The sequence below is a fragment of the Neoarius graeffei genome, chromosome 21 (assembly GCF_027579695.1).
Source record: "Neoarius graeffei isolate fNeoGra1 chromosome 21, fNeoGra1.pri, whole genome shotgun sequence".
Taxonomy (NCBI): Eukaryota; Metazoa; Chordata; class Actinopteri; order Siluriformes; family Ariidae; genus Neoarius; species Neoarius graeffei.
In genome coordinates, this window is record NC_083589.1 from 58152542 (window position 1) to 58177295 (window position 24754).

At 42.7% G+C, this 24754-nt stretch overlaps 1 protein-coding gene across 8 annotated transcripts in view; it reads right to left on the bottom strand.

Annotated features, from left to right (window-relative positions):
• wnk1b (WNK lysine deficient protein kinase 1b) overlaps positions 1-24754 on the bottom strand; it is a 218384-nt gene that overhangs the window by 132159 nt on the left and 61471 nt on the right. The window contains exon 1 of one of the 8 annotated variants that reach the window (XM_060903421.1): positions 17421-19599. The exons of the other annotated variants lie outside the window; for them this stretch is intronic. Coding sequence (XP_060759404.1) covers positions 17421-17525 — 105 coding nt within the window. The 5' untranslated portion in view covers positions 17526-19599. Of the gene's footprint in view, positions 1-17420; positions 19600-24754 lie in introns of those variants that run through there. 8 annotated transcript variants of the gene reach the window in all.

The window sequence follows — 24754 nt, forward strand, 5'->3', positions numbered from 1 at the left end:
TGAAGGCTGAACAGAAACGGAGTAGAAAAGTGTTTATTCGGATAAGGTTTAAAGGAGAACTGAAGTCATTTTTAAACTTGCTTTATTTCTTAATTAACGTGTTATTCAATTACGTTTTCGGTTTTAGTAACCTTATATCGTGACTCGTATTGGCAACTAATCGCAATTAAATATTATACTTATCGGCCTATTCGGTTTTTAGCCGTGTTGAATTTAGTTCGTTTGGTCCACGGCAGGCGTCGCTTATCCGCGCGATCTTCACGAGACTTGTGCAAGACTTCGAAACGTCAAGTGAAGTGTCAGCCAGGTGTCAGTGCCGCCATTTTGAAAACTGTTTTCCAAACGAAGTATTGCACAAAAACGAGTTTAAATGACACCTACTTTTTTCAAACTTTCCTGATTGCTATCAAAACAAACAAAACTTCCGGCTTGATTACGTCAGTATTCGAAAGAGGGCGCGCGAGTCTTTTGACGACGTTGGCAGATGTCGGTCGCTTTGATTTCCGCTGTACGTTTTACTTCCGTCCTACGATGTCTCACACAGGTCTCAACGAATCTCGTTTACGGCCGTTGCTTTGACATATGGACTGATATATTACAGAGCATATTTCAAACACTCAGAACTTGCTATAGCAGCGACAAAATAGCGATCAAAAATACATTCCGATATTTAATAAAATGAGATAAATAGAATTTTGATGAAAAAATTTGCCTTCAGTTCTCCTTTAATTGGTTCATGAAGGGAAGGCTTTGACCATAATAAATTAATCAAAAATGCATTCCTTTTTTTTCCTTTTCTTCATTTTATCCTGTGCAGCTCCTGATTTTGGGTTTGCTAAAGATTTTTTTTTCCATTTTTGCACATCATTTAAAAGCAACCCACAATTACGATCACAGAGTGCCGTGGTTTTTAAGGTCTTGCTTGCATGCAGGAGTTCCTTCACAAATCCAAGACTATTACAACGGAGCGGATTTCCACATGCTGGGAAATTGTGTCCTCGTTCAGCTCAAAAAACAAATAATTTAGCCCCCACAGCACAGCACATGGAGGCCACATGAACCTATTAATAAACTCTGAAAACAATAAACACAAAACAGCTCCAAAAAAACAATTGGAGAAAAAAAAAAAAAGGGCGTATGGTGAGATTTAGTTAAAACAAGCCTGGTTCACACTGATACTCTGAACAACATGCGAGTGCTGTAAGCTGTAACTCAGTCAGGAAACAAGGCCTCCTCAGTACTGTCATCTTTCCATCATCAGCCGTCGACAGCGAGGGTCAGGAGGTCGGACGAGCTCACCATCAGAGCCCGGCACACAGCGTCCCAGTGTCAGCCGGAGACAAGCTCCTTTGTCCAACAGATGGACTCGGAGTGACTACAGAACTGCGTCCAGTTTACCACCACAACCACCACTCATTCCCTTTTATCCAGTCTAATCCACTCCTTCACGACTGGGACAGGACTGTCGGCTTGGGCAATTTAAATCATTCCGACACAATCTTAGCTCATGAAGAAAAAGTTTACTCGGATTACATTATATTACCAATTGTGCAAGTTTGCCATTTTACTCTTTTTAATTGGTAAAAACGCATGAGATGTTAGTCTTGGAGGAAAGCGCTATCTGCCCTCTTCCTCATACAGGAGCTCACAGACGCACGCGATTGGCTACAGCCGGTATGACTGGGCGGGAGGGATGGCGCATTTCTGTTCCCCGGTCAGAGAAAATGACTAATTTACATGGGTGCAAGTATAAAATTTTCAAAAACCTGAAAAGTCTGAGGCACGGTGGTGTAGTGGTTAGCGCTGTCGCCTCACAGCAAGAAGGTCCTGGGTTCGAGCCCCGGGGCCGGCGAGGGCCTTTCTGTGCGGAGTTTGCATGTTCTCCCCGTGTCCGCGTGGGTTTCCTCCGGGTGCTCCGGTTTCCCCCACAGTCCAAAGACATGCAGGTTAGGTTAACTGGTGACTCTAAATTGAGCGTAGGTGTGAATGTGAGTGGTCGTCTGTGTCTATGTGTCAGCCCTGTGATGACCTGGCGACTTGTCCAGGGTGTACCCCGCCTTTCGCCCGTAGTCAGCTGGGATAGGCTCCAGCTTGCCTGCGACCCTGTAGAAGGATAAAGCGGCTAGAGATAATGTGATGTGTGATGTGATGTGAAAAGTCTGACAAAGTCAGACGTGCATGGTGGTGGTGGTGGTGGTGGGGGGTTTACAAAGGGGATGAGCCCCCCTTAAGGCTCAAAAAAATTTTTAATCACAAGTTAAAATGGTTGTCTCTCATGCAATCTCATGCAAACATTTATAATATTAATAGTTATATGATTTGCATATTCACATCAAATGTTTAATACATTTCATCAATTCATCTGAAATAATATTTCAAGTACAAGGCTTGATATTTCAAAACATCGAGCAACTACTAATTTAAATGTTGAAACAACCATTTTTAATATGCTTTTGCTGTGATACCTTTTTTACAATATATACACAGCTTGAGTTAAAATAAGGGGCCACATGTCTTGATGTCCTCAGAAACTCCTGGATTTTAGCAAATAAGATTCGGCTTTTTCCATATACAAAAATATCTATATTTTATAATCCATTACTGACTACAAATGAGTTTAACCTAACAACCACATTAGAAAAGATGATAAAGGGGGCATCGTGGCTCAGGTGGCTTACGCTACGTTCACACTGCAAGGCTTAATGCTCAATTCCGATTTTTTTGTGAAATCCGATTTTTTTGTGAGGTCGTTCACATTAACAAATATATGCGACTTGTATGTGATCCTCAGTATGAACGAAAAGCGACCTAAAAGTGTTCCGCATGCGCATTGCAGGATACGACGACGTCACACGCAGTGAGCATGGCCAGTGTTTATGGAAGTAAAACCGCCCGGTTGCGGTATGACCCATCCAATCTAGCTTGAATAGCTGTATCCCCCCAAATGGAAATCAGCTCCCTAACCTCTGCGTCCTTCCATTGAGAAGATTCAGAACCTTCACAGCCCGAAGCGTCCCTCGCATTGATGTCATGCGCCATGTTGTTGTAACTTTTTTTGAGAGACCCGCCGCCTACTTCAGCGCAGAACAGTGACGTTTGTGGCTTGTTGATGACGTGTAAGTCGGATGAATGCGACCTGGCGGTTCAGACTGAAGTCGCATATGAAAAAGGCGGATAGGAATCGGAATTAGGACCACATATCCAAACGGCCTGGGTCGGATTTGAAAAAATCGGATCTGTGTCGTTCATATTGTCAATAAAAGATCGGATACAGGTCACATATGGGCGAAAAGATCGGATTTGAGTCACTTCAGCCTGCAGTGTGAACATAGCCTAAGGCGCCATACCATAAATCCGGGGACCCGGGTTCGATTCCGACCCGAGGTCATTTCCCGATCCCTCCCCGTCTCTCTCTCCTGATCATTTCCTGTCCTGTCTCTACACTGTCCTATCCAATAAAGGTGAAAAAGCCCAAAAAAAATCTTTAAAAAAAATGATAAAGCTAACAAACTTATTTCAAGACCTACCTTACTTTTATTTAATAATTGAAAGGTAATCAAATGTCAAAAAAAAACGTTTATAAAAGCAGATACTTGTAATGAATAATTTCATTTCTAGAAGAAAGCACATTGCATTTGCACATCACACTATCAAACGACAATTTAAATCACCGATAAATGTTTTGAATTCACTTATTACTACATAGCACAAAAATCAGAAAAGTGATTCGTCTCATCGGCGTGACTTTTAAGTCCCTTCTTCCCGCTGGAGCCGTACTTGATAGTCTTTGAACAGCAGTCACAATACGCAACTCCCGGGACGTCCGGTTTTCTCAGCCATATTCCCCATTTGTCACCGTTTTTGTCACACTCGCTTAACCATTCCCATCTCCATTTATTTCTAGATGTCTTTTCTAATTTTGTATTGGAGCCTTCCGATAAAAACTTCATTCTGACATATTTTGATCAGCAACCAGAGGCAAAGCACGTGGATCTGTCGCAAGGGAGGGAAGCGAAATAAGGCTTATTATAAAAGCTGAAGTTTCATTGGACGGCAGTTAACAGTGAGCCAATCAAAAGCACCGTTCTAACTTGCACCAAAAGAAACGGCGACTCATGGGAACAGCTGTGTTGATTTGGTCGAACAACGTGCTACATACGTGAAACATGATATCACACGTATAGCGCCGTGAAACAACGGGCTAGTCAGGACCGCTCGTCGGTTAGCGGCGTATAAATTGAATGAGGTTTGCGGCAAAGATGAGATGAAAAGATTTGTCTCGTGCAGAGACTGTAACCCGGTAATACGCTGAGAGTGAGACAGTCAGTACGTTTACATGCACGTCCAAATCGAGCTGCTGTCGGTAATCGAGCAAAGGGTCCCAGCAGGGGTGCCAGAGAAATCCAATCCTACATGCACAAGTGAAATCGGGCTATTGTGCAAGGTGCATTGTGCACCCGAGCCACACGTGGCGCTACACGCCCCATCGTGTTGGTACACTTCCGGTTGTCGTCATGAAGAAGAGCTATAGTGTTGCCAGATACTGCTGACGTATTCCAGCCCAAAACATGTTCAAATCCGCTAAAATGCACTTAAAACCCCCAATCTGGCAACACTGGCAGTTCCGTGTTCAAGCTGTTAGGCTTGCTCTAACAGACTATGGCTACAAACTGTCCGGCGCAGACCACTGTTTTGTAAGACAACTTATTTTGCACAATAATATTTTTCTAAAGTCCATTTTTTGCTTAAAATTTAACTTATATGTCTTAATAAACACACAAAAAGTTCAATTGTTTTGCTTTTATTGACATTCTTCAGATGTTGGACATATATATATATATATATATATATATATATATATATATATATATATATATACACACACACACACACACGCAAATACAGTGACTTGTTTATGTACACAATTCACAGCTATGCAACAGCTGTACAGATGTATTTGGTGATACAGTAAGTGAGCTAAATTTTAACAGTGCAAACAATGCCACAAAAAGAAAAGATTCATGCCGTTGTCATGATTTGTTGTCATGCCGACCGAGGCTGTTGCGTTTCCCTTGTGGTCTCGTCACTCGTCACTTCCGGAAGGGGCAGTGCTGAAGTAAGTAGCTCGAATACGTAGTTCAATAGGGTTTACATGCACTAAGTAGCTCGGCAGAAATTGCATAATCTAGGTCGTGTAGCTCGATTCCGAGAAATCAAGTTCGGTTCAATTTCAGCCGAATTAAGGTGTATACATGGCATTTTGAACTTCGATTTCAGTCGAGCAACGGCATAAATTCGATTCCCTCTATGTGCATGTAAATGCACTGAGTGAGAGGGCCACCCCTATACCCCCCCCGGCCCGGAAAAACTCAATGGATTTACACGATTTGGAAAAATGACTTTCAGAACCAAAAAAACCGGAGCTTCTGGCACATGCCGGAAAACTTACACCCATGAATTTAGCTCTTTAGGACAGCAGAAAGATCGTTGGAATGTGAGCTCACAAGCTCTCGAAGATTTCCGAACAGGTTTCTGTCGCACCACTCAAGACCCCTCTTGTGATCATAATTGCAAGGGGAAAAAAAAAAAAAAAACAGTAGACCAATCTGGTGATTCTTTTTTTTTTTTTATGAAAATGGTCAACCATTAAATCCAAATGAAGTGCGTGCAACACATGGAACACAAAAGAATCCTCAGAATCAATGGGAAAAGGTTCCTCTGCAGGGTTGTTAGGATTAATCTCCATAACACCACGAGTTTCTCTACAGGAACACGCTGCCATAGTGATGCCAAAGGAGTTAACATGTAAGCCTCAAACAACAGTGCCATTCCACGACACGGTTTTATCTCCGTCTGATCAAATGGTCCATCAAGCTTTAACAGTAAATTGCAAGCAGGGAAAAATTAGCATTGCATCAGCCTACAAACTGGAAAGCAGTGATTCAGGCTGCCAATCCAAAGCCAAAAAACATACTCTATGATAGCGAGATAAATCAGGAAGCCAGAAAATAGCCAGCAAAAGCTTCTCTGAAACGAACCACTCAAGCTTCACTCGAGTGCACAGAACTAGAAAGACCTATTTGAGAAAGAAACTGGTTGTTGGAAAAAGCAAGAAAACTATAACCCTCAGTCAGCAATAAAAGGATTGAACACTTGGCATTTCAAACCCTTAAAACTGCTCTGCTCTTTATTAAAGAAAAAAAAAAAAAGAGAGACCCATGGTATAGCTTAGTTCAGGATTTATGAAGAGTTGTTCTTAGTTAAATATCACAAATGACAGATTTCCGGAATTTTACTTGGATCTTTTCTAATCCCATAATCCCATGAGCACCAGAGGACTGCAGCTAATCTGCTCACCAAATCCCCAAGAAATCCTGGTGGTGCTGGTTGTTATTTCTGCCTTGGGAATTTCGCAAACGACCGTGATTTTTCAGTGTTGGCTCACAGAAATACAAATCAAAGAAAATAAATTAGTGCTTGAATAAACAGTGTTCTTCATAATCCAGGCAAGACTAAACATGAGCGTACCGTATTTTTCAGCCGATAGGGCGCACCGGATTATATGGCGCACTGTGAATTGACGTGTCTATGTTCACACACAAGGCGCACCGGACTGTAAGGCGCATTAAGCAAAACGACACAGTCCGGTAAATCAAACTTTATTCCACTCAGTTGTAACAACAAATACCGCTACAGAAAAATACACTCACTTATTGATTCATTCCTCTTCCAACCCGCTTCGTAAGCATGCCTTTTAACAGGTGCCATTTTGGGGGTCCTTTTACGTACACACAAATGTACTGTAATATAATGTTGAAGCACAGTACGTATTACGTATAAAAAGTGGCAGGGGTAAGCGTTAGAGGTCTGCGCGGGACAGAATTTTCAGTCCCGCTCCCGTCCGCAAATCCTGCATGATCCAGACGTTCGCGTTATTTCTCACGAAAGTTCTTGTCATTGGCTTGGGGAATTAAACATGCTGAGCTCCCCACTGACCGATCCTTCACCTAGCGCACATAGCGAGGGTGCGCGTTGCCAGGCGGCATGTAGTCTGGCTAACGCAACTTCAAAGCTCTGCGAGCATTGGTCTGGCAAAGATATTAAGCCCAACCGTTTCCCAAAGTGCGTGGTTGACCCGCCTCCCTGAAATGCCTCAGTTTGCTACTGGTCGAAGCCACAAAAGGCTGTGACGAAGCTTAAACCAATCACATCACTCTTTCCTCTGACGTATGTGACGCGACGATAGGATTCTCGCTGAGCCCCATTGATTTGGCTACCAGCAGGGCTAACTGGTAGATTAAACTCTTACCGAAGCCGGTCGGGAGCAAGGCGAAAACGTCCTTCCTTTCAATAAATACCTCCAGGGCTGCTCTTTGCTCCGTTTTCAATGAGAACTTCCCGTTGAATGCTTTCAATACAGCATCTACCGCTGTGTCAAAGGCTTCTCCGCTGCTCCATGTTCGTAATGTTTCTAGTGAATGAAGCGCTTCCGGCATAGATTCTGTAAACAATCTATGGCTTCCGGTCGCAGTTCTACTACGTCACTGCCTTGAACACGCCTCTACCCAGGGCCGTTGGAGATGCTCAAAGTTGATTGGCTCCCGATTTTTTGGGAGCTTGGAACAGCTGGAGATAGCTTGCCTTGCCAGACTAAGTTCGCAACAGGCCCTCGTGTTGCGTCACACTTAGGATGGGCGGGCCCAGGCTAAGGCGGCATGCGCAGCTGAGGCTTTACAGAGATACCCAACACACCTACCAAAATCTACAGTGGATATTAAGAATATTGTACATTGCACATAGCTTATATGCCACTCCTCACATTTACATTCTAGGAAATACAAGTAGGCCTATAAGAAATTAATATAATTTAAAGACACAGCGTGATGGTGCCCCGCCCCCTACTTTCTTTTTAAAGCAGCACTTACTTCTGAAGCACTGTGAGCTTCACTAGAGGAGCTCTGCTCTTCTGCCATGATCGGAGATCTCAAACACGGAAGAGCGGAAAGGAATCGGAAACGTACGCGAGATTAGACCACATCCGCAAATTTAGGCATCTTAAAATGTTATTAATGCCAAATAAAATATCCAGCACAAATTATATATGATAGACATAAATTAATAATTTATAAATTTTATTTTAAACACGTTTTTAGTTAGCGGGACTGCAGCTTATCACCTCTCCCGCCCGCTCCCGCATTGTGCACTCTCCCTCCTGCCCGTGCCTGCAATGAGCTTTCAAAATTTGTCCCGCGCCGCACTGCTTTGCGTCGGGTCCCGCGGGACTCCCGCGGGAGTGCAGGGCTCTAGTAAACATACTAAATACTGTTCTCTGATTGGTTTATTGTTGCTAGCGTGTACTCCGGGCCCAGGCTGCCTTACATGAATGCACTTCTAGTTTAGACGTTGCAGTCAGGCAGTCTTGTAGACTGCTCAGGAGTCCTGTTACGGGGCCGATCAGGTAGTGACACGGTGGAGCGGCTTCACTGCTTACCAAAGTCGTACTTACATATTTCGACAAATTTTTGAGCACATTGTACCACCTATGGTCATGAGCTTTGGGTAATGACCGAAAGAACAAGATCGCGGATACAAGTGGCCGAAATGAGTTTCCTTCGCAGGGTGGCTGGGCGCTCCCTTAGAGATAGGGTGAGAAGCACAGTCACTCGGGAGGAGCTCGGAGTAGAGCCGCTGCTCCTCCACATCGAGAGGAATCAGCTGAGGTGGCTCGGGCATCTTTTTCGGATGCCTCCTGGACGCCTCCCTGGGGAGGTGTTCCAGGCATGTCCCCCCGGGGAAGACCCAGGACACGCTGGAGGGACTATGTCTCTCGGCTGGCCCGGGAACGCCTCGGTGTTCTTCCCGAGGAGCTGGCCGAGGTGTCTGGGGAAAGGGAAGTTTGGGCTTCCATGCTTAGACTGCTGCCTCCACGACCCGGTCCCGGATAAAGCGGAAGACGATGAGACGAGGCATTGTACCACATAAAATCGGTCAGTAAGCACAACAAGTAATCATACATAAGGCGCGCTGGATTATAAGGCGCACTGTCAATTTTTGAGAAAATTTAAGGATTTTAAGTGCGCCTTATAGTCCGAAAAATACGGTAGTTTGACAATAACATTTACACTTCAGGTACAAGCGGGAGTAGGTAACGGGTTGGGTTTTCTTCCAAAAGGCCCAAAAAACTAATGGCTGCCGACAAGAGATTGGCAACATTAAAATAAAACAAAACAAAAACCCAGAATTTGGGAAATTTTTTTTTTTTGCATTAGTGAAGAGCTGCAGCGTATAAAAAAGGGATAAGTGTGTATGGTGTCAAAAGTGGTCCAAAAATAGATTTTAAAATGTGACAATGTCTTCTATGTCAGCTTTACAAGTCTCCAGATGTCGATTAAATCCATGATGAACAAGCCAGTGACGACAGTGGGGAGGAAAAATTCCCTGAGATTCAAAACGGAACCTTCTTCTGACTGACTCCAAGTCATGGGAGAATAAATCATGACCGTACGATGATGTAGAAGAAGTGTAAAGCATCGAGTGCATTGAAAAGACGTTCAGATTGTGAATTAGAGTCTGGAATGAGTAACAGGATATTGTTTATGATTACAGCAGCAGGTACAAATCTACTCTATCGAGGTGAGATTATTCACGGACACAAGGGTGAGACTTTGGCATGACCCGTTTACTGGGCTCGTCACAGCAGAATAGTTCTAAAATCCCACCACGGTCCTGCGATCACCCAAAACCAGCTGCTCCTGAAAGCCACAAGAATGCTGTTGAGGGAAAATTCCTGAACAAGCTCGCTTCTGGTAGAGTCCAAACCAAACCCATGTTGTGAATGATGACTGTTTTATAACCACGTTCTGCTTATTTTACTGAAAACCTGAGGATACATTCCTCCGACAGTTCACAGAACAAGAAACCGGATCCGATTCCAGCAGCACAGGTACCATTTCCATCAAATGCCAGCTTCGACACAGAGCCAAATACAAGCTTTGCCTCGAGCCTATTGGATTTAAAGCTCGCTGTGGGTTTCATGAGCCAGCAGAGCAGCTGTAATCTTCTGCAATCCTCATGGAGATAAAGCGGGGTAAATGTAGGCCTTGTCTTTGTGTTCGCACACCTCCAGATGAAAAGACACAGCACCCACTCAGTCACACAGGGATTAGCTTGGTGCCAAATTAAAAAAAAAAAAAAAAAGCGAGGATTCAGAGTCGCCACATCTTCCAGTTAAACGATTCAAATTCAAAAGTGGAAGATTTGAAGAAGAAGTGTTTCTTTTCCCCTTTTTCTGACCTAGTAAAAGTCTTACTTGGGCAAAAATAATGTAAAAGGGGTTGCTTTGTAATGACGGACACACCGGCAAGTCCAAGTTCTGGTCTGGACCTCAGAAAGACCCAAGAAAAACTCTTCCACATGAGCATCCATCAGAGCAAAGTGGCTTCAAGCGGCACTTTAACCCAGTTTCCATGGCACAGCCAGATCCTCGTGGCAGGCTACGCCAGAAGGCAGCCAAATAGCAACAGCTAACAATAGCTTTTTTGGGGCCTGACAAACATTTGAGTGCCTAATAAACATGAAGAGAGAGAGAGAGAGAGAACGCGAGAGCGAGCGTGACATATGCTGCTGCGACACATTTTTGCCCCGTATCCGCGACACCAAACTATTTCTTCTCCCTCATGCATGTGCTGCAGCTCGTCATGCACAAGTTATAGTCTAATTATAATATACAGCTGTCTGAGTGAGCAGAAACCAGCAAACAGAAATAGTCAGCTACGCTGATCGTCAAGGCGAAGGACGGACTGGTGGTGACATTTCCTTTTTTGTGAAACAAAATTACTCATGCAAAGCGATCAATGATGTGGAAGTACACTACTGTTCAAAAGTTTGGGGTCACTTTGAAATGTCCTTATTTTTGAAAGAAAAGCACTGTTCTTTTCAATGAAGATCACTTTAAACTAATCAGAAATCCACTCTATACATTGCTAATGTGCTAAATGACTATTCTAGCTGCAAATGTCTGGTTTTTGGTGCAATATCTCCATAGGTGTATAGAGGCCCATTTCCAGCAACTATTGGGCCTTTTCCACGACCCTTTTTCAGCTCACTTCAGCCCAACACGGCTTGCGTTTTGACTACCTCAGAGCAGCACGACTGAGCTCACTTCAGCCTTACTCAGCACCCAAAACTCGCACGGTTTTGGAGTGGGGCTGAAGTGAGCCCAACCGAGCCGAGTGGGGCTAGGGGCGTGAGGAGACACTCCCCTGTGCACTGATTGGTGAGGAGGAGTGTCCTTACATGCCCGCACACGCCCCGCGAGCACGCTGGGATCTGTAAACACCGTAAACCCGGAAGAAGAAGAATTACGAAGCCTTATGCGCCTCGCTTCATCTATACGCTCTTGCCAGTATCTGTTGGCATTGTCGGTGACAACAAGCCACAGCACCAAGACCAGCAACACTAACGACTCCATGTCCTCCATGTTTATTGTTTACTATCTGGGTCGTGAGACTACCGCTTAAAAGTAATCTGTGGTTGGTAGAAGAGAGCAACTGGACTTGCTTGAAAAGTCTTGAAGACGTTTCTCCTCTCTTCCGAAAGGCATCCTCAGTTCAAAAGTCTTCAAGACTTTTCAAGCAAGTCCAGTTGCTCTCTTCTACCAACCACAGATTACTATGTACCTGGACGACTGAGTATCTTCACAGATATACCGCTTAAAAGGTCACTGATGTCACTGTTTGCGCCGCCTAACGACATCACGTGACGTCCACCCACTTTCGCTAACTCCACCCAATGTGTCCACCCACTTCCAGCCAGCACGGTTCAGCGCGGTTGTAGTCGAAATGCAACTCCAACAGCCCCACTCAACTCGACTCAGCCCAACTCAGCACGGCACGGCTCAGCCCAACTCAGCCACGTTGGTAGTGGAAAAGCCCCATATCACTCCAGTGTTCTAATGGTACAATGTGTTTGCTCATTGCCTCAGAAGGCTAATGGATGATTAGAAAACCCTTGTACAATCATGTTAGCACAGCTGAAAACAGTTGAGCTCTTTAGAGAAGCTATAAAACTGACCTTCCTTTGAGCAGATTGAGTTTCTGGAGCATCACATTTGTGGGATCGATTAAATGCTCAAAATGGCCAGAAAAATGGCTTGACTATATTTTCTATTCATTTTACAACTTATGGTGGTAAATAAAAGTGTGACTTTTCATGGAAAACACAAAATTGTCTGGTGCCCCTTTTCCACCAAAGCAGTTCCAGGGCTGGTTCGGGGCCAGTGCTTAGTTTGGAACCGGGTTTTCTGTTTCCACTGACAAAGAACTGGCTCTGGGGCCAGAAAAACCGGTTCCAGGCTAGCACCAACTCTCTGCTGGGCCAGAGGAAAGAACCGCTTACGTCAGCGGGGGGGCGGAGTTGTTAAGACCAACAACAATAACAAGACCGCAAAAGATCGTCATTTTTAAGCGACGAGAAGCAGCAGCTGTACAAACGCGAAGTCATCCATTATTATTATTATTGGTGTTGTTTTTGCTTCGATATTCGCGCCAAGGTTTATGCAAACATGGCGACATAAGTGACGTATACAGCAACGTAACGACGTGGCTTCCCTTAGCACCGTGAGCTATGGAAAAGCAAACTGGTTCTCAGCTGGCTCGCAAGTTGAACGAGTTGTGAACCAGCACTGGCCCCGAACCAGCCCTGGAACTGATTTGGTGGAAAAGGGGTATGGGTGACCCCAAACTTTTGAACGGTAGTGTAATTTTTTTTTCCTTTCTTAAAATGCCTACGTAAATGATAACACAGCATACATCTTTGCACTAAAATATGTACTTAGATATACTGTACGTTTTCCTGACAGTTCAAAGGCTGATTTGACAAAAACCTTTGTATATGCGCACACGTTACGTGCAGAGCTTGTATCCAATATATGACCGATGCACCTGAAAGCTTACGAGTCACTACATGTATATGAACCAATTATGGTTGCTCACATTACAAGCAAACTTGTATAAAAAGGTTAAAAGAGGAGAAGTTTCTCAATAAAATCTTTGTCCGCTTTTTAACAAATCTCTGAAACCAAGACAGGTGATCCAGAGTGAAGTACAAACACAAAAACACACCGAAACAATGAATTCCCGTTTGTATGCGTGTTATATTTTCTGTTTTATAATTAAATATACTCGCGAGAAAGGTTTCGCACGGCGTTTCGTTGAGACGAGAGGTGTTCGTGAGTGAAAGGTTTTTACATGAAGCTTGCAGGACTAAGAAAGACTGCATTCATTTACATGAAGAGGAACAACGGACTTCGTGTTCATTTGTTCATCCTTAGTGACCGCCTGGTCAGGATCAATTTGGGGTTAAATTACATGGATGCAAACGGCGCGCCTTTTGGCAGATGCCGCCTTTTTCACGGCTGTCTGGGGGACTTGTGTGAATCGCGCAGATCCGATGAGGTTTTTTTTTGGGGGGGGGGGGGGGGGGGGGGGGGGCGTTGGAGTGTCTGATTATAATTTCATCAGAGTAAATTCTGTATTAAAATTACTAAATAAGCAAATGCCGTTACAGTCCATGAAACATAGGAAGTATGAGAAGAAAACAGTAAATCAGAAAGCTGCGCACGTAAAGCCAATTACGTAACTTGCGTTGGACTGATGGAAATCCTTGCGCGTGCAGTGAAGTGCAGCCAGCAGCAGATAATGGCGCGCAGCCAATTGGCTTTACGTGCACAGCTTTCTGATTTACTGTTTTCTTCTCATACTTCCTATGTTTCATGGACTGTAACGGCATTTGCTTATTTAGTAATTTTAATACAGAATTTACTCTGATGAAATTATAATCAGACACTCCAATGCCCCCCCCAAAAAAAAAACTCATCAGATCTGCGCGATTCACACAAGTCCCCCAGACAGCCGTGAAAAAGGTGGCATCCGCCAAAAGGCGCGCCGTTTGCATCCATGAAATTAAGCTGTTATTCTGTTTATATTTTGGGAAATAGAAGCAAAAATTTCCAGTTTAGACCACGCACATTCCAGGTTTACATCTAAATAAAGATCTGAACATCTGGATCATGAAAGAAATTGAGACAGTAGGATCAAAGGACAATACAAGTAAAGAACACATCATCATCATCATCCGGCCTCAAGAGGTCGGGACACCCACAACCACCTTGTACACGTCTCGGTTGTTCCTTGCACTCCCCAAGTCCGACCTTTGTATCCCAGAGTCCCTCGCGATGACGTCAGTGAAGGTCATTCTCCTTGAGTGGACGCGGCCGCTCGGTTTCCAGAGCAGAATTGACTGGATCACTTCACCCGTTGCACGATGGCCGTGAACGGCAAATTGGAGGCGTCGCTTTGTGGGAAACAGGTGGAATGTTTCGGTAGATGCGCTCACGTGTGGCATGCTCTGACCAGTGAATGTTTTGGACTCGAAGGAAGTTGCTCTGTCTAGCCGTTGTTGTTGGCGCATGGTTAGCATCCATGTCTCAGATCCATAGAGGAGGAGTGGCTCGATCAGCATATGAAACAAGCTGAGTTTCTGGTCGTTAGCCAGGCTGGAGTTCCATACGTGGTTAAGCTTAATTCAACCTACCCACGCTCGTGAAGACCTTACGGGTCTTCATGTCCCTTTCCGAGTCCACGATATAAGACCCAAGGTATCTGAAGTCTTTGACTTGCTTGATGGTTGCACCTGCCAGCGATCGTAGGTGACAGTTCATGGCTGTACTCAGTTCTAGTCTCATTACAGTGTCGCCCCAGTAATTTTGGCGCCTTTTCAAGGGACTGTAGAAGGGATTCTGCGTTCTCAACAAGACCTGATAAGGCGAGATCATCTGCAAAGTCAAGATCTGTGAGATACTTTGCAGGGTGCCTCTGACTACGCCTAGGACATTACAGTACATTAGACTAATGACATTTAGCAGACGCTCTTATCCAGAGCAATGTACAACATATACCCAGAGCAGCCTGAGGAGCAGTTGGGGGTTACTCAAGGGCTCTTCAGCCATTCCTGCTGGTCCAGGGAATCAAACCAGCAACCGTTTGGTCCCAAAGCTGCTTCTCTAACCACGAGGCCATGGCTTCCTGCTGCAAGTATTAAGTGGGCCCTAAAGTCCATGAAAATGTTAAATCTGGGAGGTTAATTGTACCACGCTATACCAGGAGCCATCCTGTAAATGGGGCCCATCTTGGCAGTATGTGTGAAGATACCTGCACAAGTTTAAACAGAATGGTTGTTTCAAAAATGAAAAGAACTTACCTGTAGCTGAATGAACCCAAAGTCATTTTGGCAAGGAAGCAGCTAGGAATTGGCGCCCGGTTTGAAACGTTAATCTCACTGGCTTTCTTAATAGAAATAATCAGTTCTCATAATAGCTTGGTCTTGGTTAAAGGGGAACTGAAGTCATTTTTAAACTTGCTTTATTTCTTAATTAACGTGTTATTCAATTATGTTTTTGGTTTTAGTAACCTTATATCGTGACTCGTATTGGCAACTAATTGCAATTAAATATTATACTTATCGGCCTATTTGGTTTTTAGCCGTGTTGAATTTAGTTCGTTTGGTCCACGGCAGGCGTCGCTTATCCGTGCGATCTTCGCGAGACTTCGAAACGTGAAGTGTCAGCCAGGTGTCAGTGCCGCCATTTTGAAAACTGTTTTCCAAACAAAATATTGCACAAAAACGAGTTTAAATGACACCTACTTTTTTCAAACTTTCCTGATTGCTATCAAAACAAACAAAACTTCCGGCTTGATCACATTAGCATTCGAAAGAGGGCGCGCGCGTCTTTTAACAGCGTTGGCAGATGTCGGTCGCTTTGATTTCCGCTGTACGTTTTACTTCCGTCCTACGATGTCTCGCACAGGTCTCAACGAATCTCGTTTACGGCCGTTGCTTTGACATATGGACTGATATATTACAGAGCATATTTCAAACACTCAACTTGCTATAGCAGCGACAAAATAGTGATCAAAAATACATTCCGATATTTAATAAAATGAGAAATAGAATTTTGATGATAAAAAAAAAATGCCTTCAGATCCCGTTTAATGTTTTACCAATGGCGCCTATGGTCAAACCCTTTTCCTGATTCTGTGCAACAGAACGGCATTAAAGTGGGTGGAACAGAAGTCAGGACAGTCCCTGTACCTTCATCAAAGACAAGAACCACATCAAGAGCCGAACTCACAGCGCATGAAGACGGCTGTGTGTAAAAATCAGGAAGTCGAAAGCACGCGTCACGGCACAGCAGGCAGCTGAACAGACAGGAGGACCCGGGCCTGACCTCTGCAGTGTCACACTGATGAGTTAAAGAGACAGATCATGAGCAAGGTTGGACATGATGCGTGGCGTGTACCAGTGACGGCTCGAGGGACCACATTTCCACACAGCAAGGGGCTTTTTCTGGATGAACAAGTGAACTATAGGGGTGTTCACACGGCAACTATTTGCATCGATGCTGCACCGATGTATTTTGTTGCGATATATCTTACACCGGTGTAAATTTTGTAGAGCGTTCACACCAGGGCTCGAAATTAACTTTTTTTCTTTGTGTCCCCCAGTGGTCCCGAATTCTGTGTTGTATTGTCCCGAATGGAAGCAATAGTGTCCCCATTTTTTTTTCCTCTCTGAAATAACCAGTGGTTAATATTATCATATGAAGTTACTATTATATTTGTAACTATGCGATTTTGAACCCTTTATATCATTTTTACAATAAGTCACAAAACACAAGTGACACATGTCCTATACATCATCTACTTCAAAATTACAGTTATTGCATTTTCAGTTTATTAAACTTTGGCGATCTCACTGTATGAATAGATACCCGTTTATTTAAAGGGGCCAACTAGCTCATTCAGAAAATGTTTCAACTCCCTACATCTGCAGTACACTTTAGTTGAAATTAAGACCCCTTTTATGTTCATTTCATCTACTTATACCTTGAATATCTGTTGGCATTTATAAGGCCAACTTATAATTTTCACCATTACCGTTATCCATTTTTATGAACTTTCCGTTATCCATTACCGTTATCCATTTTTATGAATTTTCCGTTATCCATTTTTATGAATTTTCCGTTATCCATTACCGTTATCCATTTTTATGAACTTTCGCTGCCGAAACGTGGGTGCAAATGTTAGCAACATCAACATAGTGCCACGTCCTAGCCTAGTTGTGCTGCTGACTGACTAAACTTTCTGAACTAGAAAGACACCAAAAAAACTCACTTATTCTGTTGAACGGTATCTTCCGTCAATATCATCCACATCATTCCTGTTGTATTTTATAACGTGTCTAACAGTGTTCATTAAGTTCATTCAGTTGCTAGCGTTGCCTGCAGACCAGCCCTATCCACAGTAGTTCCTACCTAACCATAGCATCATAAGTCATAACCTAATAAATCACAAATAACTTACCACATTGACAGGCGATGACACTTTGGATCCTGAAGGTCCCGGAGACGTTATGTCTGCGCTTTCAGTTTCTTCCCCGCGGTCGGTCCGCTTCAACCACTTAAGCATTTTTGTTCTGGCAAGAGTCGGCGCAGCGTGTGCGGTAGCAATTCCATTCCAAGTCCATATAATGCGGACTCCGGCCGAAGATTCTAGAACAGAATGCGCTGCTCTGTAGCCTACGGATGCAGGTGCATCGAAAGTGTAGCTACTAATGTATTTTTCGCTGTTAACGTTTTAAAATTAAAATTGACAAATTAGGTGAATGTCTACGTATGGTTTACGGCTTTGTAAATAATATTAGTGTAGAACTTTTTTTCTAGATCTATTTTTTCCATTGTCCCAGGATTGTCCCAGATATGATAATTTTGTGTCCCGATGACATTTTTTATGGTCCCCGGGACACCGTTAGTTTCGAGCGCTGGTTCACACGTCACAAACCTGCTTACTAGAGAGAAGCGTGTTAGCACCGGTGCAGCCCCACTCGGACCCGGCGCCGTGGGGGGGTGAAAGGGGGCGTCGCCCCCTCGTGGCTACAGCCCCGCCCCCTCAACGGAGACTCAGATCACTTAATTGTTTTCTTATGAAAATATAATGTATTATAGACGTATTAATAATTTGCATTTTCAAATACGAAATATTAAGTGGTTGCGGATTGCACAAAAATACATTTCACATAAATCACTACTAAAACTGGCACGGTAGAACAAATCTGATTGGTTGTTATGACACTTACAAGTGCAATGTCTCTGCAATATCCTGTAATATGCAGTCAGTTTACGGGAGTAGTCTTTCCCCCACCGAATTAAACGAATTCAATCACAATATTGTGAATCCATTTTCTTTCTTTGTAGGCTAAGTTTATCTCCGTTTACGTTGTTCATATATGGTCCGCTTTGTGCGCAAATAGCGCAAGAATATGTGTCGTTGACGTCACCCCCCCATGCAGCGGGGGTGAAAATTCATCACTTCAGAGTGTTTAGTCCCCTACACGCCTAAACTGGGATCGCGGATTAAGTGGTTAGCGTTGACTCGGTGCGAGTCAGGAAGGCTATTACTGGTGCAGCCGCGGGGTCTGTTGATTTTTTTAAATTATGATTTTGGCCGCCGAGCCAAGTACCTTAGACTTGCATTGACGTTTTGTTTTCATGCCGCGGAGCTATTTGTATATATTTTAAATTTAAAGGACTTGCCTGTAGGTTTGTGTGTGTTTTATGTTTGGCATCTTTCCGGTTGTACCACGTGTCTGTGAGAAAATTAGAGGGGAGGGGTAACAGGTGGGCACGGGAGTTGATAAAGCGCAACTGCCCTGGTAATATGTCATGATCTTCCCGTACTAAAGCAACCTTCGGGGCCGTGGTTTTGTGGTTGGCGCCGTTAATTGTTTGAAACACGTTGTCAGACCGCCATCACTACTACACACGATATGAAAAATATTTGCCCCCTTGCGATTTCTAATTGCCCCCTTAGTAAACTGTTCCAGGTGCCGGGCCTGGCCCCACTTGCGTTCACGCGGCAGTTTTTGCGACCGTGCTATACGATAGTAATAATGCGGAAATGAAATATGCGCATGCGTGAAAACGTACTTCCTTTTCCCGGTTGTCATGGCATCACCAAGCGCCGGGAAAACAATGTGGATGAAGACACCAGTGTTGCCAGATACTGCTGATGTTTTCCAGCCCAAAATATGTTCAAATCCGCCAAAATGCACTTAAAACCGCCCAGTCTAGCAACACTGGAAGACACGCAGTTCTGTTGTTGTTGATATTCGCCAAAATACCAGGATGCAAATTATGCAATGCCCGTATGTAATCAACTCTCCTCACGCGTAGCGAGTCTACCCCTGTAGCGTTCAGATGTCCTATTTTATAATCGGTGCTGCCCCGCAAACTAGCATTTACTCCGGAGTAAATTTCTTAAACCACCTCCCGAGCAGGGTTAGATTTGCACCGGTTTAAGCCGCTTTCAGGGGCTACACCGGTATAACTTTGTACCGTGTGAACGCTCTACCGGGGCAGCCCCGGTGCTACACCGGAGTAAAAGCTGCCGTGTGAACACCCCTTATGTACATTAAAAATCACTACACCATTTGAACTCCACTCCCAAAACATTTCCTCTCAGGACTCTACACTTGAAACGAGTTCAACAAAATAATCCACATTTCCTACAAAGATCTTCAACCGAAAAGTTTAATTTAAAAGAAAAACACTTCAGCTCGATTTCACATAAAAATCGCTCTGTTGTGCAATGTGCTACTTTGAGACTCAAGTGTCAAGCTCGACATTGCAACACTGCACGCACGTCAACATGAAACACACCCATAAAACCTAATGAAACCCTGCTACACACCAACAGCGGCCCTAAATCTTTCCATGCTCCAGCTGAAAGCTTTTATTTGGGTGCAAACTCATGAGTCTTGTATACTTAAAAAAAAAAAAAAAAACCTATCAATCATCGGTTATAGCAAGTGGAATGTCATCACGCTTCCCCCCCCCGTTTATTTGCTTGCAAAGAAAGAAAGAAAGAAAGAAAACAAAACCCCACCCAAAGCATGCAAGTCTGAATAATGTACAAGCAGAAGATCAAAAATATTAAGTATTAACTTTTATATTTAAACTAAACAGCAACAAAAAGAAAAAAGGTAAGCCGCCGTAAACATCTTTTGAGTAAGTACACTCACTAATCACTGATAAATTGCTTGTCAGGTGATAAAAATGCGGCATGATGTGACTCTTAATCCGATTTAGGATGATTCCTGAATGGCACCGTCAGTCATATAAAGCCGGGTGCAATCTCCTCGTGATGAGATAGAGAGAAAATAAAGGAACACATTAATCATAATGATGGTGACACTTGTACAACTGATTCATAACGTTGCGCAACAAACTCAATGTGCAAGTTTCATGGAAATTGCATGTAGAATTTCCACGACAATAGCATGCACGTAAAATCATGGAAACATGGCACAGGGACAAAACATGTTTTTATAAACACGACGAAACTAAACTAAACACGGGCAGTTCAGATAAAACCGCTTCTGTCAAAGGAATTATTTGAATAATATTTATAACGACAGGTTCAATTGGCTCAGCTAGTTGTCTTTATAAATTTGCCAGAGATTCTCAGAAAGGTTTGTACTAAACTTCATTTTCATTTCATTTACAAAACCATCCCGTACAGCCCTCTGAGAACGTCCTGAGCATTTTATTTTTACTGATATCAGGCCAAACTAAACTAACTACACTGTCCTCAGGTGGATTTTACAGCTCTGAAGAACATCTAAAACGGCCGAGGGTACAAGTCATTTTCTGAATATTTGTATATTTAAGACTCAGTCCTGCCCTAAACATGGACGTTTCCAGCAAAGGAAAAAGAAAAAAAAAAAAAAGAAGAGGGGGGAGGAAAAAACAAACAAACAAAAAACCCAAACATGACATGGCAGCAATACAAAATAATGTACTGTACAATATAAGCATTAAATATAATTCTATTTATTTTAAATTAATTATGTTGTGTATATATTATTTACATACAAATATCTATTAATATTTGTAAATAATTTTACTATAACTGGTTCAATAATGTGTCATGTCTTATAACCTAATTATTAGACATACTTATTAAATATAAAATATACTATGTAGGATGATATCATTACTGATGGTGTCAAATTGTGTGTGTGTATATTGTATACATAACTGATTTTTCATCTCATCTCATCTCATCTCATTATCTCTAGCCGCTTTATCCTTCTACAGGGTCGCAGGCAAGCTGGAGCCTATCCCAGCTGACTACGGGCGAAAGGCGGGGTACACCCTGGACAAGTCGCCAGGTCATCACAGGGCTGACACATAGACACAGACAACCATTCACACTCACATTCACACCTACGCTCAATTTAGAGTCACCAGTTAACCTAACCTGCATGTCTTTGGACTGTGGGGGAAACCGGAGCACCCGGAGGAAACCCACGCGGACACGGGGAGAACATGCAAACTCCGCACAGAAAGGCCCTCGCCAGCCACGGGGCTCGAACCCAGGACCTTCTTGCTGTGAGGCGACAGCGCTAACCACTACACCACCGTGCCGCCTAACTGATTTTTATAAATTATAATTTAATTAATTTTAATAATTTGTATAATAAGCTAATTATTACACACTTATTAAATTAAAATATATACTTATACTATGTAGGTCATTATTATTATTATTACTACTACTACTACTGATGGTGCCAATAAATGTTTAGAATATTAAAATAATTTAATTTTATTCATAATAATGATAACATTATTATATTTTATAACTTGATTACACACACTAAATATAAAATATATACTTGTACTATGTAGGATATTATTGATAGTGTCAAACTGTGTATTTTTTTGTATACATAATTTTAAGAATGTTAGAATAGAACACTTAAATATTAATAGAAATAATAAATAAATAATGTATTATATTTTATAACCTGATTATTACAAACATTAAATATAAAATATATACTTGTACTATGTAGGATATTATTATTATTATTATTATTATTGATGGTGTCAAACTGTGTGTATAATTATCGTATACACAGAGACCGAGAGAAAGAAAACTAATACATAAAGAGCAGCTCAACCAAAAAAAAAAATATATATATATATATAAAATATATATATCTGGAATAATATTTGACTAATAATCTTTAAAATGTTTTTACGAGGTGTATACAATTTATAAAATCACCGACTGCGGGTATAAACTAGGCTGAGTTTATTAAAATCCTTTAATTGTTCATATGATGTTATCCAGACCTCATCTTGCTTGAATGATTCATGACCTGAAGGATCAGAGCTACCCACGAGCATGAGCTCATCTGGACCACAGGTCACTCCACCCATATCTACACCGGCTTATCAGGATCCAGCGTCATCGCTCACCGAACTCACTGAAAACCTGGACTGGACTACAGCAGGAGTTTAACAGACTCGTGTTCAACAACTGCAGCAAAGGCGGCACTGTGATTAAAAAGACGCGGGTAAAGAGTGTGATCCTGACAAAGCCATGTTACATAAAAAGAAGAAAGAGAAGGTATACTTTTACAGCCTGACAGCAGATCAGACACTAATAAGCATCTATTACGTGTCTCTTTAACTGACGAGTCGACTTGCACACTTTTATAAAAAGCACCAACCCTGTAATTATAATAACGCCAATCTGGAGCAATTACTTTTATGAAACCGTACGCAGTGAAATTTCAGCGTGAGGAGGTGCAAAATATAGATTTATTATTCACCTTCTTCACTAATGGCAGACAAAAGGCATATGATGTCCTTTTGTGTTTTCGTAGCGCACTTCGGGAAAAGCTCAAAACGATGGAATAAAAGTGATTACAGTATGAATAAAGTTACTGTGGAAGAAAGGCCCCTTTTCCTTGCTGCAAAAGGTTTTTGGGTTTCAGTTATGTAACGAGTGAAATGCTCAGGGGCGTGAGGTTACAGGAACATAATCCGTGATGATGATGGGGTGGCGTGATAAAGTGGAGTTACACTGACCATCATTATTGAAGTTGATTACTTTCCAGGAAAACTACACACCAAAAAGCGTTTTATTCCTCTTACACCACAACAGTTTGCCAGCGTCATATTAAGGCGACCCGTTTTAGATTTTTCGGATCACGGATCCGCCGACGGCAGTTAAACACTACCGCTAGCTAGAAAAATAAAAAGTCTGTGCGTATTTTTATTTTAACCGCCGAAACGTACAAAAAGAAATGTTAAAAAAAAAAAAAAAATCACATTTGTGTCAGAAAACAGAATCCAGGGACACATGTCTGCCCGGGGGCATTTTGAGTTATTGACAGATTCAGAAAGTACAGTTTCTAAGCTTTCCAATGATGCCTTCCATGTGGAGATCTGACAATATTTGAAGAATGTGTGGCCTTTTGAAAGTGTATACTTCTTTAAACAGAAAAGGGAGAAAATCGCCCTCAAAGTTTTCCATCTCAGCTACTCTGGGTGTAGGGCGGGCACATAATGCTGCTCATTTGCATGACATTAAGGAAAGCCCTACCCCCTACGAGCTAGCACGATCCTACTTTCATATAAACAAAGATCACCACGTCAATTTTCCTTCCATGCAAAGTATGCCCAACACAATTATGAAGTACAAAAATAAGTCCTAAAGTATACTTTAACGTTTTGTGGTTGAAAAATTACTCACACTGTAAGAAAGAAAGATAGCACGATGATGACACAACTAACACAACACTAGTTTCATGTAAAGCCTCGGTCACAACCGGCCGTACCGTGCTCCTACAGCCGGTCTACATGCAAGAAACGCACGAGAGCGCGCATGAAACGCACGAGAGCGCGCGTGTGATGTGCTGATTTTCGAGCCGCAGACCGGCCGCAGAGGTTCTTTGTCATGTCAAACAAACTCTACGGGCGCTTACGTTTTTTTCAGGTTGCAAGACAAACTTACGGCCAACGCGCGTCTTTCTCCATGAACAACAAAAAAAAAAAAAACGCAGCGATTTGGGAAACGCCAAAAATCACACGGCCAAAAAATCGTACGTCCGGTTGTGACCTAGGCTTAACCAAACCACAACACTCTCCGTTACATGCAAAAATAACCACACAGCCTTAGATTAATAAACTCACCCCATCAGAAAGAGAAACGGCGCCTTGCACACACCAATGCCTCCGATGGAATGTAATCCTAGAATGGTCCGTGTATCATCCGATCATTCAAGTATTCCATTCAATCTGGAAAACGAGGTTGCATTTTTTTTTTTTGCTAGAAATGGTGATCTCCGATGTAAATACCGTGTGTCTGTTTGCTTCGCGGTGTTTCAGCTCCTCTGCGCTCTGTTTAGTAACTCATTCCATGGTGAAATCACACACCTGTATGCAGTTAAGTAGCCATGCGCTCAGCTCGCATCATACAGCTGATTCGCGGAAAAAAAGACAAAAGACTTAAATCATCATGTGAATGGCCCATATGGTAATTTACCCACACCCCCCAGCAGGCTACAGTCCTGACAAAAACGAGACAATTTGCAACAAAAAAATGTATGCTTTTCCAACAAAACAATCTATTATCTGAAATACTGATTGCATTCTTCAAGATCTCAACTTGCACATTATGGAAAAAAACAAAAATCATAAATTTCGAAAAAAAAAAAGCTTCTTTTGCGATTATCTCGGATTCGTTTCGGCCAACATGTGTCCCTGGATTCGGTGAGGGGTCACATTTTTCTTGTAACAGCACTGTATCCCTGGTACTAGGTCATATTTCTTTAAGTAAAA